At 49.8% G+C, this 12259-nt stretch overlaps 1 protein-coding gene across 1 annotated transcript; it reads left to right on the forward strand.

Moving 5' to 3' along the window:
* The first annotated feature begins 594 nt into the window (after positions 1 to 594).
* On the forward strand, positions 595 to 8343 carry LOC144369241 (uncharacterized). The gene is made up of 6 exons (XM_078028445.1): positions 595 to 709; positions 875 to 1105; positions 2188 to 2302; positions 4605 to 4705; positions 5962 to 6076; positions 7972 to 8343. Exons 2-6 carry the CDS (start codon positions 986 to 988, stop codon positions 8175 to 8177), a joined length of 657 nt encoding a protein of 218 aa, XP_077884571.1. The 5' UTR covers positions 595 to 709; positions 875 to 985; the 3' UTR covers positions 8178 to 8343.
* Positions 8344 to 12259: the final 3916 nt, after the last annotated feature.

Genomic DNA, 12259 nt, shown 5'->3' on the forward strand with positions numbered 1-12259 from the left:
AGAAGTATAACAATAAATTGATTAAAAATGTGAATGAGAATTAGACTCATGAGGAGAAAATGCAGAAGTGGGGAACTCAAGAGAAATATATATCTCTGGATGGCACAGCCCTGCTGTGGACATCCTCCACCTACGTTCAACACACCTCCAAACCATACCCCTCCAATTAGTGTAGCCCTGTATGAGTGGATGAATCCACTGGCAAGGTGGAGGCACCCACCATCAAGTGCTTTTCCCCAAACCCACCTGTGATCATTGCTGCAGTGGGGAGAAAAATTTGAACACATGAGTCTTGGGGGACCAATCTAGATACAAAGTGTAGCTGTTTGTCTTTGGTGGGTCCAACGTGAACTAAGAGGGTCTGGGGTACAAGGGGCTATTTCCTTGAAAGGTGTTCCTGTAGGGGACCTCCTGTGCATAGAGGGTCCTCAGGGAGGAATCAGTGGGGAGTCTTTGGTGCAACAGTAGCTGGATTCGGGGGCTCTCAGGTCTGTGTGTGAGACCTGAGCTGGCAGAGGCTCTCAGTTGTGGGGGATGTTGGGTAGTGTATTCCTTGAGTGTCACCTACCACACCTCTGCCCCTGCCTCTCCAGAGCTGAGGATCCCTGCAGATGGAAACGTATATTACGCCCTGGATGGCAGAGTGGATTATAACTTTCTTCTTCGGGAAACAGCTGCCAGCAAGTTGTTTAAAGTCAAGCCAAAGGAGGTAAACAGCCACCTTCTTCAGTCTTTACTCCTGGTGCCACTCCACATCCTTGAAGGGGACAAGAACCTCAGGTTCTGGATGGATGTTGTAGAATGCCCACAGAGCCAATGCCAGGCTGGGTGGGGTGCAGGTGCTGGGCTTTGCTGATGTTGTCATCCCCCACAGTTCTTGCAGCCTTCTGTGGCAGTGGCATCCAGGATCCCAGCAGCTGTGATCAGCAGCTCTGCGGTGGCTGCAGGACCATTGCCCCAGGCCACCCAAACCAATGAGCGGTGCATGAGAAAAGTCACCAGTAGCAGCTCCTCACTGCTTCACTCCAGCGAGCAGGTGGAAGACAGCCGCTTTGTCCACGTCCTCCTAGAGGGTCAGAGCCTGAGGGAGACAAAGCGCATCCTGGTAAGCCCGACAGCAGGGCTGCCTCCTGGGTGTCCCCACAGTGGAAGGCAGGAGACACAGCTAACCCTGGGGCTGTGGTGGGAAATTAAGAAGAGAGAGGTCAGTCTTAAGGGCTTGACCTGAGTGGGGAGAGCCTCAGCATGCCCAGCTGCAGCGGTGAGTGGGCCTGTGTATTGTGGGTTTGGCAGGCCAGAAGTGCAGACGGAAGTGCTGTGGACAGATGAAGGCAGAGATATGTCCAGGGTGCAGGCTGCAGTGCCTAGAACTTGGTATTCTCAATGAGTGAGGTTGGAGCAGAGGAACTGGCAGTGACTTGTCAAATGTGTAGGAGGGGTGTGTTCCTGGTGGCAGGAAAGAGAACCTCCTTAGCATGACTAGGTGTGGAAATGTGGGGTCGGGATCACCTGGGGGGTCATGCCACAGCTTCGGAATGTCAGTCTTTGCATGTATGTAAATACAGAACTAAAGGGGTTCTTGGCAGAATTTCTATGGATGTGCAGTAGACACGCTAATGCTGCAGGTGTCCAGCTGCAGAGGAGACATGTTCAGTGACTGCCAGTGCTGAGTCAAGTACATCATTAGAACCAGACCCGCACCGAGCTTCCAGAGCCCAGGGCCTCTCCAGGCTATCATGAAGCACTCAAGTGCACACTCTTGTATCTGAGTCTGTTTTGTGTAGTGGCAGTCAGGACCAAAATTTTCAGTGCATCTGCCTCTTCCACCCACAAAGGCAGCCTGCATCCCAGAGCACACTTGGTGCACAGATCCCTGGCCCACTGCTGTCATCTCAATGAGATGAGAGTGTGTCTGTGCATAGGCAGTTTGGTCCTTTGACCTGAGTGGAATGTGGCTCCCCAGGGAGAGGGGAGATGGAAGGTACAGGCAGATATTTGTACCAGGATTGTTCTAGTAGCACGTTGCAAGAACCCAGGGGGTATATGGAGGACACACTCAGGTAGCAGGATAACAAGATTGTGCCCTTGTATATGTAGCTGAGATTTCTCCTGAATGTTTGACCACAGTCTTCTGGGTAGCTCCTCTAAAATCCATTCTCTGATGACATTTGTCCCACCCTGATCTAGGTGACGTGTCAGGAGAGGGTGACAAGCCTCATCCGCAGGGCCTTGGACCAAAATTTTTTGCAGCATGAGGATGTGGACAACTTTGAGCTGCTGAGAATGATGTCTCTGCATGACAGTAAGTAGGACAATCAGACAGTGGGGAGACATGATCCACAGTGGGCTCAGGATAACTCACAGCCAAGAGAAAGTGGGCCTTGGCCCTAAAATAGCCAGAGTGTGGTGGGCCTGGTGCAGGAAACCAAGTGCAGTGATGGGCGTGTCCAATGTGGAGGTGTTCAGTGCGGCCCCAGGGGGCTGCTGGACCTCCCTAAACGTGTTCTCCCCTGGACCTGGTCTGGCAATGCAAAGCTAATATCGATGAGGGCAAGGCAGAGAGAGGCTCAATCCATCATCAGTTTGGTTTATGGCTCACTGATAAGGATGCCTTCAAATGAAGAGGAGCAGAGCATGGGTCCTGATTGGATCAGCATTGCTATGGACGGAAGCCGCACAGGTCCCAATCCATGGCCAGGATATGAGAAGTCCTGCCTACTCAAGAATGTCAGGATTGCAGCAACTGGGAACAACACTCAGTGAAGAGGAAGTCAAGGCCAGGGGACAGCCTGTTTGGGTTCTTTTTGGAACAATTCCAAGTCCTCTGTGCCTGGGTGCCCATCTCCTGAAGATATCAGAATGGCCAGGGTATTATTCCTTCCAGCAACAAAGAAGGGCATCTGAAGAACAGAGGCCACAATGCTGAGCTGTCCACAATGCCAGTGCTCTTTCCTTTCTTGTGAGCCCGACACTCCTAGCCTCCACCATCCCAGCCTGTCCACAGTAGAACCCACCATCTGTCGGGCACGTAAGTGAGTTTTCCCATTTTCACACACTGCCTCATTTGAGTTGGCTCTGTCTCACACATGAGGAAGACTGAGGTGCAAGGAGCTGGGCAAGGGGCAGTGTCTGCGAATCTCAGGGCCTTGGGAGGCAGTGCAGGGGGATGGGGATTTCCAAACAGCCTCAGAAACTTAGGGAGACCCTGTACCCAAGTCAAAAGGCCTGGGAATGGTCTCAGTGCTTAAGTGCCTCTGGTTTTATCCCTAGTAAAAAAATAAGCCAGTCAAAAGGAATTACCAAACCGAGAATCTACAAAGGTGATTTCAGAAACAGACTTTCAACCCAAGCATCAGTTGAGAGCAGGCTCCAGACCAGGGGAGCTTTGTGTGTAACAGACGTCAAAAGGGAGGACTACGGGGGGCCTGGAACCCACTAGGTGTGATGGCATCTATGCCTTATGGCAGGAGGGTGGCAGTGATGCTGGCCCTCTCCTAGATTTTGGAAACCTTGTTTTCATTGGGGAAGCTTTATGGAGGTGGAATCTATTTTAGCAATCCTGGTCCAGATGAGGTGCTGACTACCACAGGTAGAAGCCTATCCAGAATGCGGTGTCTGTTATTCAGTCTTTCCTGACTGTGACAATGACCAAGAAAGGAAGTCACTTGTCTTCGGTCTTGGTTTCACTCCTGGCCATTGATTGAGAACTGATTTCATCTTGGACTACTAAACGGAGGCTGCATCTGGGCAGAAGAGTGTGATAGATTTGAACTCCTCAGGACGCCCCACCATTGCCAGAGAAAGAAGGAGAAGGAGGAGGAGGAGAAAGAGACACTCCTGAGTGGGGAGAGGATCACACGATAAAGAGCAGGAGGCAGAAGAAGAAAAAGAAGGAGGTGAACAGAAGGAAGGGTGGAGGGAGATACACAAGAAGAAGAACAAGAAGGAATCATGTAAGAACAGGAAAAAGACCCAGAAAGAACTACAAGAAGATGCAGGACAGAAAGAAGAGCCAGAAGTAGAACAAGAACCAGAATAGAAGTACCAAGCAGACAGCTCCTGATGAGAAACAAGGGGAAGGAGAGCGATCCTAGAAAACAATAGAGTTCTCCAGGGCACCACCCTGCTCAAGTCCTCCCATGTCCATGCCCAACACACCTCTGATGGATACCACCTCCCCTCCGTGTATTCATCCATGAGTGGATTCATCCAGGGCAAGGGGATGAATTCCCCCACCATCCAACGCTTCCCTGAATGCCCATGTGTGAGCATGGCTGCCCTGGGGAGAAAGGCCTAAGCACAGGAGCCTTTGCCAATCCTGATGCAGATCCTGGCAGTGTCCCTTTGGCAGATCCAACCTGCACTGAGAAGTTCTGGGCCCAAGGTGCTGTTTCCATTGCCAGGTGCTCTTTTGGTTTAGAATCCTGTACATCATCTTCTCCAGGGAAGAATCACTGAGGGAGTCTTTGGTGGCACTGTAGCTGGATAGGAGGGCTCTCAATTCTGGTGCAGGTTCGCCCTGGCGGAGACTCTCAGGGGTTGTGGGTGTTTTGTGGTCTAATCCTTGAGTGCCACCTAACAATTCTCTCCACTTTGCTCTGCAGAAATCAAGGTCCCTGACCACTCACTGATGTATCTGTCCATGAATCCACAAATCAAATATTATTTCATCGTGAGGAAACGCCGCGAGGTCAAGGGAAAGGAGGTAAACACCTACCTTATTCAAGCTGTACTTGTGCTGCCATTCCACTCCCACCTGGGGAAATGAGAAGCCTGAGCACCTGGACATATGTGCTAGAAGCCCATAGAGCCAACTGACAGGCTGGGGTGGCTTTCTGTTTCTGGGTTTGCTGATGTTCCATCCCCCACAGTTCTCAGAATCAACCTGCAAGTCCTCCAGGCCGCTTTCCCACAGGCAGGTGGGAGACACCTGCTTAATTCGTGTCCACTTAGAAACACAAAGTCCAAAGATGGCCAAGACTGTTTTGGTAAGCCTGGGAGCAGGAATGTCCCCTGGTGCTTACACCTGGGTGGGGAGCAGACACTGGTCCAATACCATGGACTACTCATGCCCTCTTGATTTGGAGCTTCTGGATGATCAGGAGGATAGATGGGAATCAAGAAGGAAGAGGTCAGTGTGAAGGGCTGGAGCTGAGATGAGGGAGAACAGCAGCTTGTCCACCGCCATGTCTGAGGGAGTCTGTGTGTCAGGTGGCAGCATGCAGTCCAGAAGGGCAGAGGCAGGTATGGGTGACAGATGAGAACAGGCCAGGACCTAGGTTGCAGGTTCCTCTGTATGGGATGCTGGCCTCTATGGAGCAGGACACCAGTATGAGGTTCTGCATGTTCCTTGAACAAGGAGCTGAGAGGGTCTCTCTGCAGAGTCAGTATGGATGTGGAGCAAGTACACTAAATGTCCAGGTAACCCAATGACCACCCTTGGCGGAACAGGTGCCCTCGAACACCCCAGCCAGCACTGAGCCTCTGGAGGTCAGGAGCTCTCATGGCTATCTTTCGTCACTCCTGTGTGTGGTCATGTTCCTGGGTCTGATTTGGGCCCTGGCAATCCAGACCAAAGCCTCTAGGTTTTGTGCCTAGGCCATTCCCAATGCCGCCTGCATCCTCGGGCAGACCTAGGATCTTGGAGGCTATTGTCCCATTCCTCCCAACTTGTGGGATGAGATTGCATCTGTATGCAGGTAGTGGGGTCCTTTCACTTGGAGAGAAGTGCAGCTCCACAAAGAGCAATGGCAGGTCCAGGAAGTCCTATGTACAAGGATTGGGCTAGTAGCCTATGGGAAGAGCCCACGCGATGAGCAGGAGGTCAGCCTCAGGTAGTAGGGTCATGGATGTTGCCCTTGTATTTAGAGTGGAGGTGCCTCCAGAATGCCCCTGCCCACTGTCCTTGAGTAGTCACTTCAAGGCCCATTTCCTGAAGGCCTGTCTTCCATGCTGCTCCAGGTGACCTGCCACGATCGGGCTCCTGTCGTCATCCGCAGGGCCCTCGAGCTACACTTGCTTACTCAGGAGAAGCCGGAGGAATATGAGCTGGGCCAAATCATCTCTCACCGTCAGAGTAAGTGGGACAATCAGATGACAGAGAGCAAGGGTCAGGATGTGGACTCAGGTCGACTCTTAGCACCAAAGAGCAGTCTCTGACCCCCAAGAACACTCCAACAGGGTGTGTTGGGCTCGTGCACAAAGCCAACTGCACTTCTGCTGGTGTAAGCTCTCCAGGTGTTTTGGTATACCCCAGTGGCTAGTGCGGCTCCCCACCAGGTGCCCTGCCCAGGACATGAAGACGCATGCAAAGCTGACATCATTGAGGAGTGAGGAGGAAAGCCTCTTTCCAGGAGCAGTATGGTTCTGTGGTCTGAGATAGGAGTGGTTTCAGAGGAACATGGGAATGCATGGGCTAAAGATGGAACTGGCATTTTGTGGACTGAAGCAGTAGGATTGAAAACCTTCTGTGTGACCAGAAAACCACTGCCTGGGCAGAGCATTGCCAAGATTCTAGCAAGCAGTAACAGGATGAAATTGGGAAGAAAACACAGCCTGGGAGACAGCTTGAATCATCTGTTTTTGCATCAATTCCATGGTCTTCCGCACCTGAGTCCACTAGCCAAGGAGTGATCCCAATAGCCAGGTTATGATCCCTAACTAGAGTCAGATGAGGGCTTCCTGAGCACGTAGCCACAGAGCTCATCTGATAATAATGTCAGCGCTTTTTCATTGGTTGGTTGGTTGGCTTTTGTGAGCCAAACACCTCAGCAGCCATTATCCCAGCCTATGTACGCTGAAGACCACCATCCCAATGAGTTCTAGGATCACTTGTCTCCTATCTTAACCTTCTGTTAGGTTAGTAGAGTCTATGGAAGAGGAAGTCTGTCTGGGGCCTTGGTAGCCTAAGAAATTCATAGCAGAGATCCCCACATCCAACCCAGAAGGGATAGAGAACAGGCTCTAGGTTAGAGGAGGGCGACAGGAAAGAGGTGTTCAGAGGAAGGAGAAGCTGGCTGTTGTATTCCCCCACTCGGGGTCATGGCACCACTGGGCCATACACCATGTCGGAGGGAAGCAGTCCCTTTGCTGGTCTTTGGAATCATTGTTCTCAGGAGGGCAGCATTTGGAATGTGGCCTCCATTCTCAGAAGCCTGGTTCACATGGAAGCAGGCTCCACCAACGCAGAAGCGTGGCTCTAATGTGGTATCCGTGCTGGTCAGCCTGTCCTCACCGTGGCCATACTTGAGAATCCTAGGCCTTTTCTCTGGGTTTCACAACTTTCTCTTTGGTTGTGCACTGAGGCTGTCCATAAAGCTCTAGTGTGTGGCAGTGGAGAGCTCCTCAGCCCTTGCCACAAAGGCATAGACTGGGAGAGAGAGAACAAGGCTGGGAGAGAGGGAGAGAGAGAAAGACGGAGAGGAGAAGGAGGACCTCTACTTGGAGAATTGAGGATTCAGTGGAGCCAACAGGGACAAGGTACTGGTGCCCAGGGCGCACTCCTGTTTAGGTCTTCCTCCAAGCATGCTCAACCTTTCTTCCAGTCCCTCCCACCTCCCAGTAGTGTATTCATCTTGAATGAGAATTTCATGTTGACATCAGAGCACTCACCATCCAATGCTTCCTTCCAAACCCATCTGTGAAGATGGCTCATGTGGGGTCTGAATCTTCGGCACTTTTGTGGGAGATTTCAGATGCAAACCCTAGTGGTGTGCTTTGGCAGACGCAAGAGGACCTGGGATGTTTTGGAGTCCAAAGCCTTTGGTAGGAACAGACATTAGGTCTGTTGAAGTGCTCTGCCTAGTTCTTCCTCAGGGAGGACTGTGGAGGCTGTCTTGTTGGTATTGGTGCTGAATTGGAGAGCTCTCAGGTGTGTGGCTCAGTTCGTTTCTGGCACAGGCTCTCAGATGTTGGGGTGTCCCAGGGAGCACCTCCTGAGCCACCTTATTTTGTACACCCCTCTCTCCCCAGAGCTGAGGATTCCAGCGCAGGCCAACGTATTTTACGCAAAGAACCCTCACACGAAACCCAACTTCGTGCTGAGGAAAAGGAGCCTCTCCCAAAAGAATGATGAGTGGATCCAGCCTCAACCTCCCTCTCGTCCTGCAAAGAAGGCTCCAGCCCTCCTGAGGATGCTTGCAAAACCATTCTGCTGCTGTGTGCCTGGGCGGGGCTGAGGCAGCCCAGGAATATTTACATTGATTACTATTTGCTTCAAAGTTTGAATCTATAGTTTGCCATTGTCTTTGACCTTGTTTAGTAACACAGTTGTTACTCTATCCTGTATTTGTTGTTCCCATTAATATATTATTATTTTAAAATATATATGTTTTTGTTACCTGATCTACTGTGATGATTTGTTACCTGATCTACTGTGATGGTTTTTGGTCAAAATTGTGCATTTGATGATAATGAATGCCATGCATTTAGGAACCTGTAGACTCTAGACAATGAATGAATGTCTACTGTTGCATGGACTGGTCTGCAGTGTCCTGTAGCATTTGAGCTTGTGTGAGGGCTTCATAGGGCTTGCAAAAAGTCCGGGTCAGATGGTCCTGCATGAAGCTTAGCTCCTAGTGGTCTCCTCTACAGCATAAGGGCCAAGGAGAAACCCACTTCCACACAGAAGATGGGAAGCTACCTTATGAAGGTGATCGTAGGTGTGGGACCCTCTTGCTAGGACCCTTTTTCTATTGGGCCAAAACTGTGCTCTGAATGTGATTGCTGAGAAGAGCTTGGAATTTCCTGATTGAAACAGTTCATGCAAGCTGCTTCCACTTGCAGGAACAAAGTGTGTTCTCGTTGAGCACTTTGGGGTGTCCCAGGTTGCACTAGAGTGTGTCAGAAGCACTTGTAATGATTGGCATTCACGGTTTCACATTGAAGCCTCTGTGCCATCTGTCAACCACTGATGGCGGCAAGTGGGTACCCTGCCTTTCAATGAGTTTTCTGAAAAAGTAGGAGTTTTGAAGAACTGATCTTCTCAGCATTCCCCTTGCCTCCCCAAGTTGGGTGATGTCAATTATACAGGCTTCCTTGGGAGCACACATTTTATATTGAGCTGGAATTGGACTCTGGATGCGATTGCTGAAAATAGCTGGGGAATGGGAGAATGGAAGCTGTTTGCTGCAAGCAGTTTCAATTTGCTTTGTTGATTAACTTTGTTGTAAGTGAGCACATGCTATTTTTTTTTCCTGTGGACCTAGAAGAATTCAAAACTGCTTCTTACAGGTGACAGGCATGCTTACACATTGAAGCCTCTGTGCCATTGATAAAAAAAAAACAGTTCACTCATGTGGGCACCTGCACTTCAAGTGAATGTTGTAAATGAGTGTGACAAATGGATGTCAGTGAGACTTTGGAGAACTGATCTTCTCAGCTGGTCCTCTTTTTCACTGCACGTTGGTGATGCTAGATTCAAGAGATCTCTTTCTGGCACCCTTTGTGTTTCATGCCTGAACTGTGCTCTGAAAGTTCTTGAGGAGAACAGCTTAGAAGTGCAGAAGTGAAGCTGTTTGTTGAAGCAGCTTCAAGTGGCACAAGCTAACTTGTTCTCAGTGAGCACCTGGGGATTTTCCCTGGTTGAAGCAGTGTGAATGAGAATGGCTTCTCAGAGCTGGTAGGCATGTTTGCATTTGGCAAACTTTGCCATCTGCCACCCAGAGTTCTTTGCATGAAACCTACATTTCCAGTGTTTTCAGAAAGGTGTGATGAGTGGGTTTCCATGGAATTTTGTGGAATTGATCTTTTCAGGCAGTCCTCATTGCCTTCTCAAAATTGTTGATCCTGGTGCAAGGGCTCTCTTGTCAGCCAACATTGGATTTTGGGCCTGACCTCGGCTCTGAATGTACTTGCTGTACTTCCCATCTTTCCTCTCTCTGGTCCACTCCTCAGATCCCATCCTTCTTTCAATAGGGCCTCATCCAGGAAGCCTGCCCATGTGCCTCCCACTTGATTTCAACTTCTCCAGTGCACTTATTGTCAAAGCAGGGACTCCTAGGAGAGAGGGCTCTCCATTCTGCACACTGAAATTTCTCAGCAGGGAGGACTCCTCCATGCTTGGATGGCGGGGCTGCAATCACCTGGAAGGTGGAAATAGGAGGCTGGTGGTGTTCCTAGCCAGGATGCTGGTGACTGCAGTGCATTTAATCTATGGCCCTCAAGGAGGTTTATGCTGCAGATTTGTGTACTTCTGCATCTGTATGCACACAATTCTTCATGTGGGGAAAAAAGCAATGTTCTCAAAGTTTGCTTTATATTATACTCAACTGGTAATTTACAAACCCCAGTGTCCCATCTTAGCCTAGAGCCATTCCATCAGCCCAGGGCCAGTGGGTGGTCCAGCGGTCAGTACTATGCACAGCTCCCAGGTGGCTCCAGTGTGTAGCTGAATTTGAGAGCCAGTGTACTGTAGGATTTGCCCTTGAGGTTAGAATTCATTGACTTCCTCTTATGTCATTTCACTGGTTCAGGATATTCCTTGTCTCATGGACTATTCTGTGAAATCTTCAAGTTAGCCATCTCTGGTCATTTCTTCCCTTTGATGGCACCTGGTTCAACAGCTTGTTGTTGGGTGGGGTCAGTCATGGGCAGTCCTGGGTCACAGAGAGGGACAGGAAGACCCTAATGTGGAATGGTGGTGTAGAGAGTAAGGGTGGGGCCAGAGCCCACACTGTGGTTAGGGTAGGGAAGGGATCTGAAGAGACTACCTTGAAAGCGAGCTCTGGCTGCAGTTAACCAGGAATCAGGGCCTGGAAATGGAAGCCATGACAGGGCTTCTGACTAGAAAGGACACATCTTTCTGGGCTCAGTTGGAGGTCCATCGAGGCAGAAGAAAAGAGAGAGGATGCAGGAGAGGGGGATGGTCTAGATCACAGAGCAGCTCCGTCATCATATCTTAGAGAATGGATTTTTTTCTTCCAGTTGTTGGTAAATGCTAATTCCTTCACGTGTTACATTCACATCCACCTCGTCCATTGGAAAGGCTGCTCAACCACCACAGGCAGTGGTATCTTGGTGGATGTGTGCATTCTAAAAGGAGGTGAGGTTGGCGCCAATAGAGTGTGTGGGCGCTCAGGCATTGGCAAGCTTGCTTTGGAGAGTGAATCCTCTAAATGTTATTGGGCTGTTTTTGAAAGATCGTGTCGTTTGGCTAGACCTAGAATGCTTCCACACAATTTAGCATGATGTATATTTTAGAGAGCATGATCACTGAGGGGCAGGTTGCTGGTGTGAAGCCGTGAGCATTAACATCTATCAAGTTTCTCACCTGGAGTTGGCTTCCTACAACTGGTAACAGTGTTTTGCTCCTACGGAGCAATACTGAACAAGTCTCTGGGCCAGTAATCCATTGCTGAACTACATCACCAACAAAAAGACACTGAGTGAAGGTGAGGACCAGAAGAGCCCGGGAACCACCTGACAGCAGCCCTGAAGTCCTGAGCTCTGGCACATCATATGCCAACTCAAATGGGTATCAACCTCTTCCTGGGCTCATTAGAACTGTGTGCTTCAACTTTCAGAAACAAATGCAGAATGACAGAATCTTCTCTGAGGACACTTCTCTAAGTCTTGTTTGCAGCATGTCTTCACTGGAATGAGTAGTCATTTGGCATTCTGTTGTACTTAAAATTTCATGAGATTCTACTCCTACTTGGTAGGTTGAGTGAAAGTGACTCGGCCTGAATGCATTTTACATCCCAAAATATGGCTTGTCTTTTCTCCTAAACCTATCAGGGCAATCAGAGCAGCCAAGGAGTACTATAAATTCAGGCACAAAATGGCCAGATAGACTGGGATCACTGTATATCTTTCTAGAACCTTCTTTCATGCTCTGGCTTCCCTGAGGTAAAATGGAGACTCTGTGATCCAGATTTGTTAGCAAGTAGTTTTCTTGGGAGGTGATGCTAGAAAACTCCAGGTGGGAACAGGAAGTGATTAGGAACTGGAAGACAGGGTGTACCAGCCAGTTGTTGTCACTGAGTGACTAAGCACAGTTCTGATAAGGAGTGCTGGGGTCCATGTAGATCATGCTACTAGTAGAAGCCCTCCTACAGGGTGAGAGAGCTGGGGTGTTCTCCACCCACTCCTGCCAGCCATGGTGGGAAGCTGCTTCTGGCCTTCACTGTAGGCAAATGGGCCATGGTGTTGGGGGATGGAGGTCAGCTGGGTGTGAAGAAATGGCATAGTGCTGGACAATGTCATCCAGCTTTGAATCCCCAGACTGGGATCTATAGCAGGGCAAGGTCAGAGACTGTGC

The sequence above is a fragment of the Ictidomys tridecemlineatus genome, chromosome 12 (genome assembly GCF_052094955.1).
Source record: "Ictidomys tridecemlineatus isolate mIctTri1 chromosome 12, mIctTri1.hap1, whole genome shotgun sequence".
Taxonomy (NCBI): domain Eukaryota; kingdom Metazoa; phylum Chordata; class Mammalia; order Rodentia; family Sciuridae; genus Ictidomys; species Ictidomys tridecemlineatus.

Coding starts and splice junctions, on each gene's coding strand:
- LOC144369241 (XM_078028445.1), top strand. CDS start 986: ATGAGAAAAGTCACCAGTAGCAGCTCCTCACTGCTTCACTCCAGCGAG. Junction 1,106..2,187: donor GGGAGACAAAGCGCATCCTG/GTAAGCCCGACA, acceptor ACCCTGATCTAG/GTGACGTGTCAGGAGAGGGT. Junction 6,077..7,971: donor AATCATCTCTCACCGTCAGA/GTAAGTGGGACA, acceptor CTCTCTCCCCAG/AGCTGAGGATTCCAGCGCAG.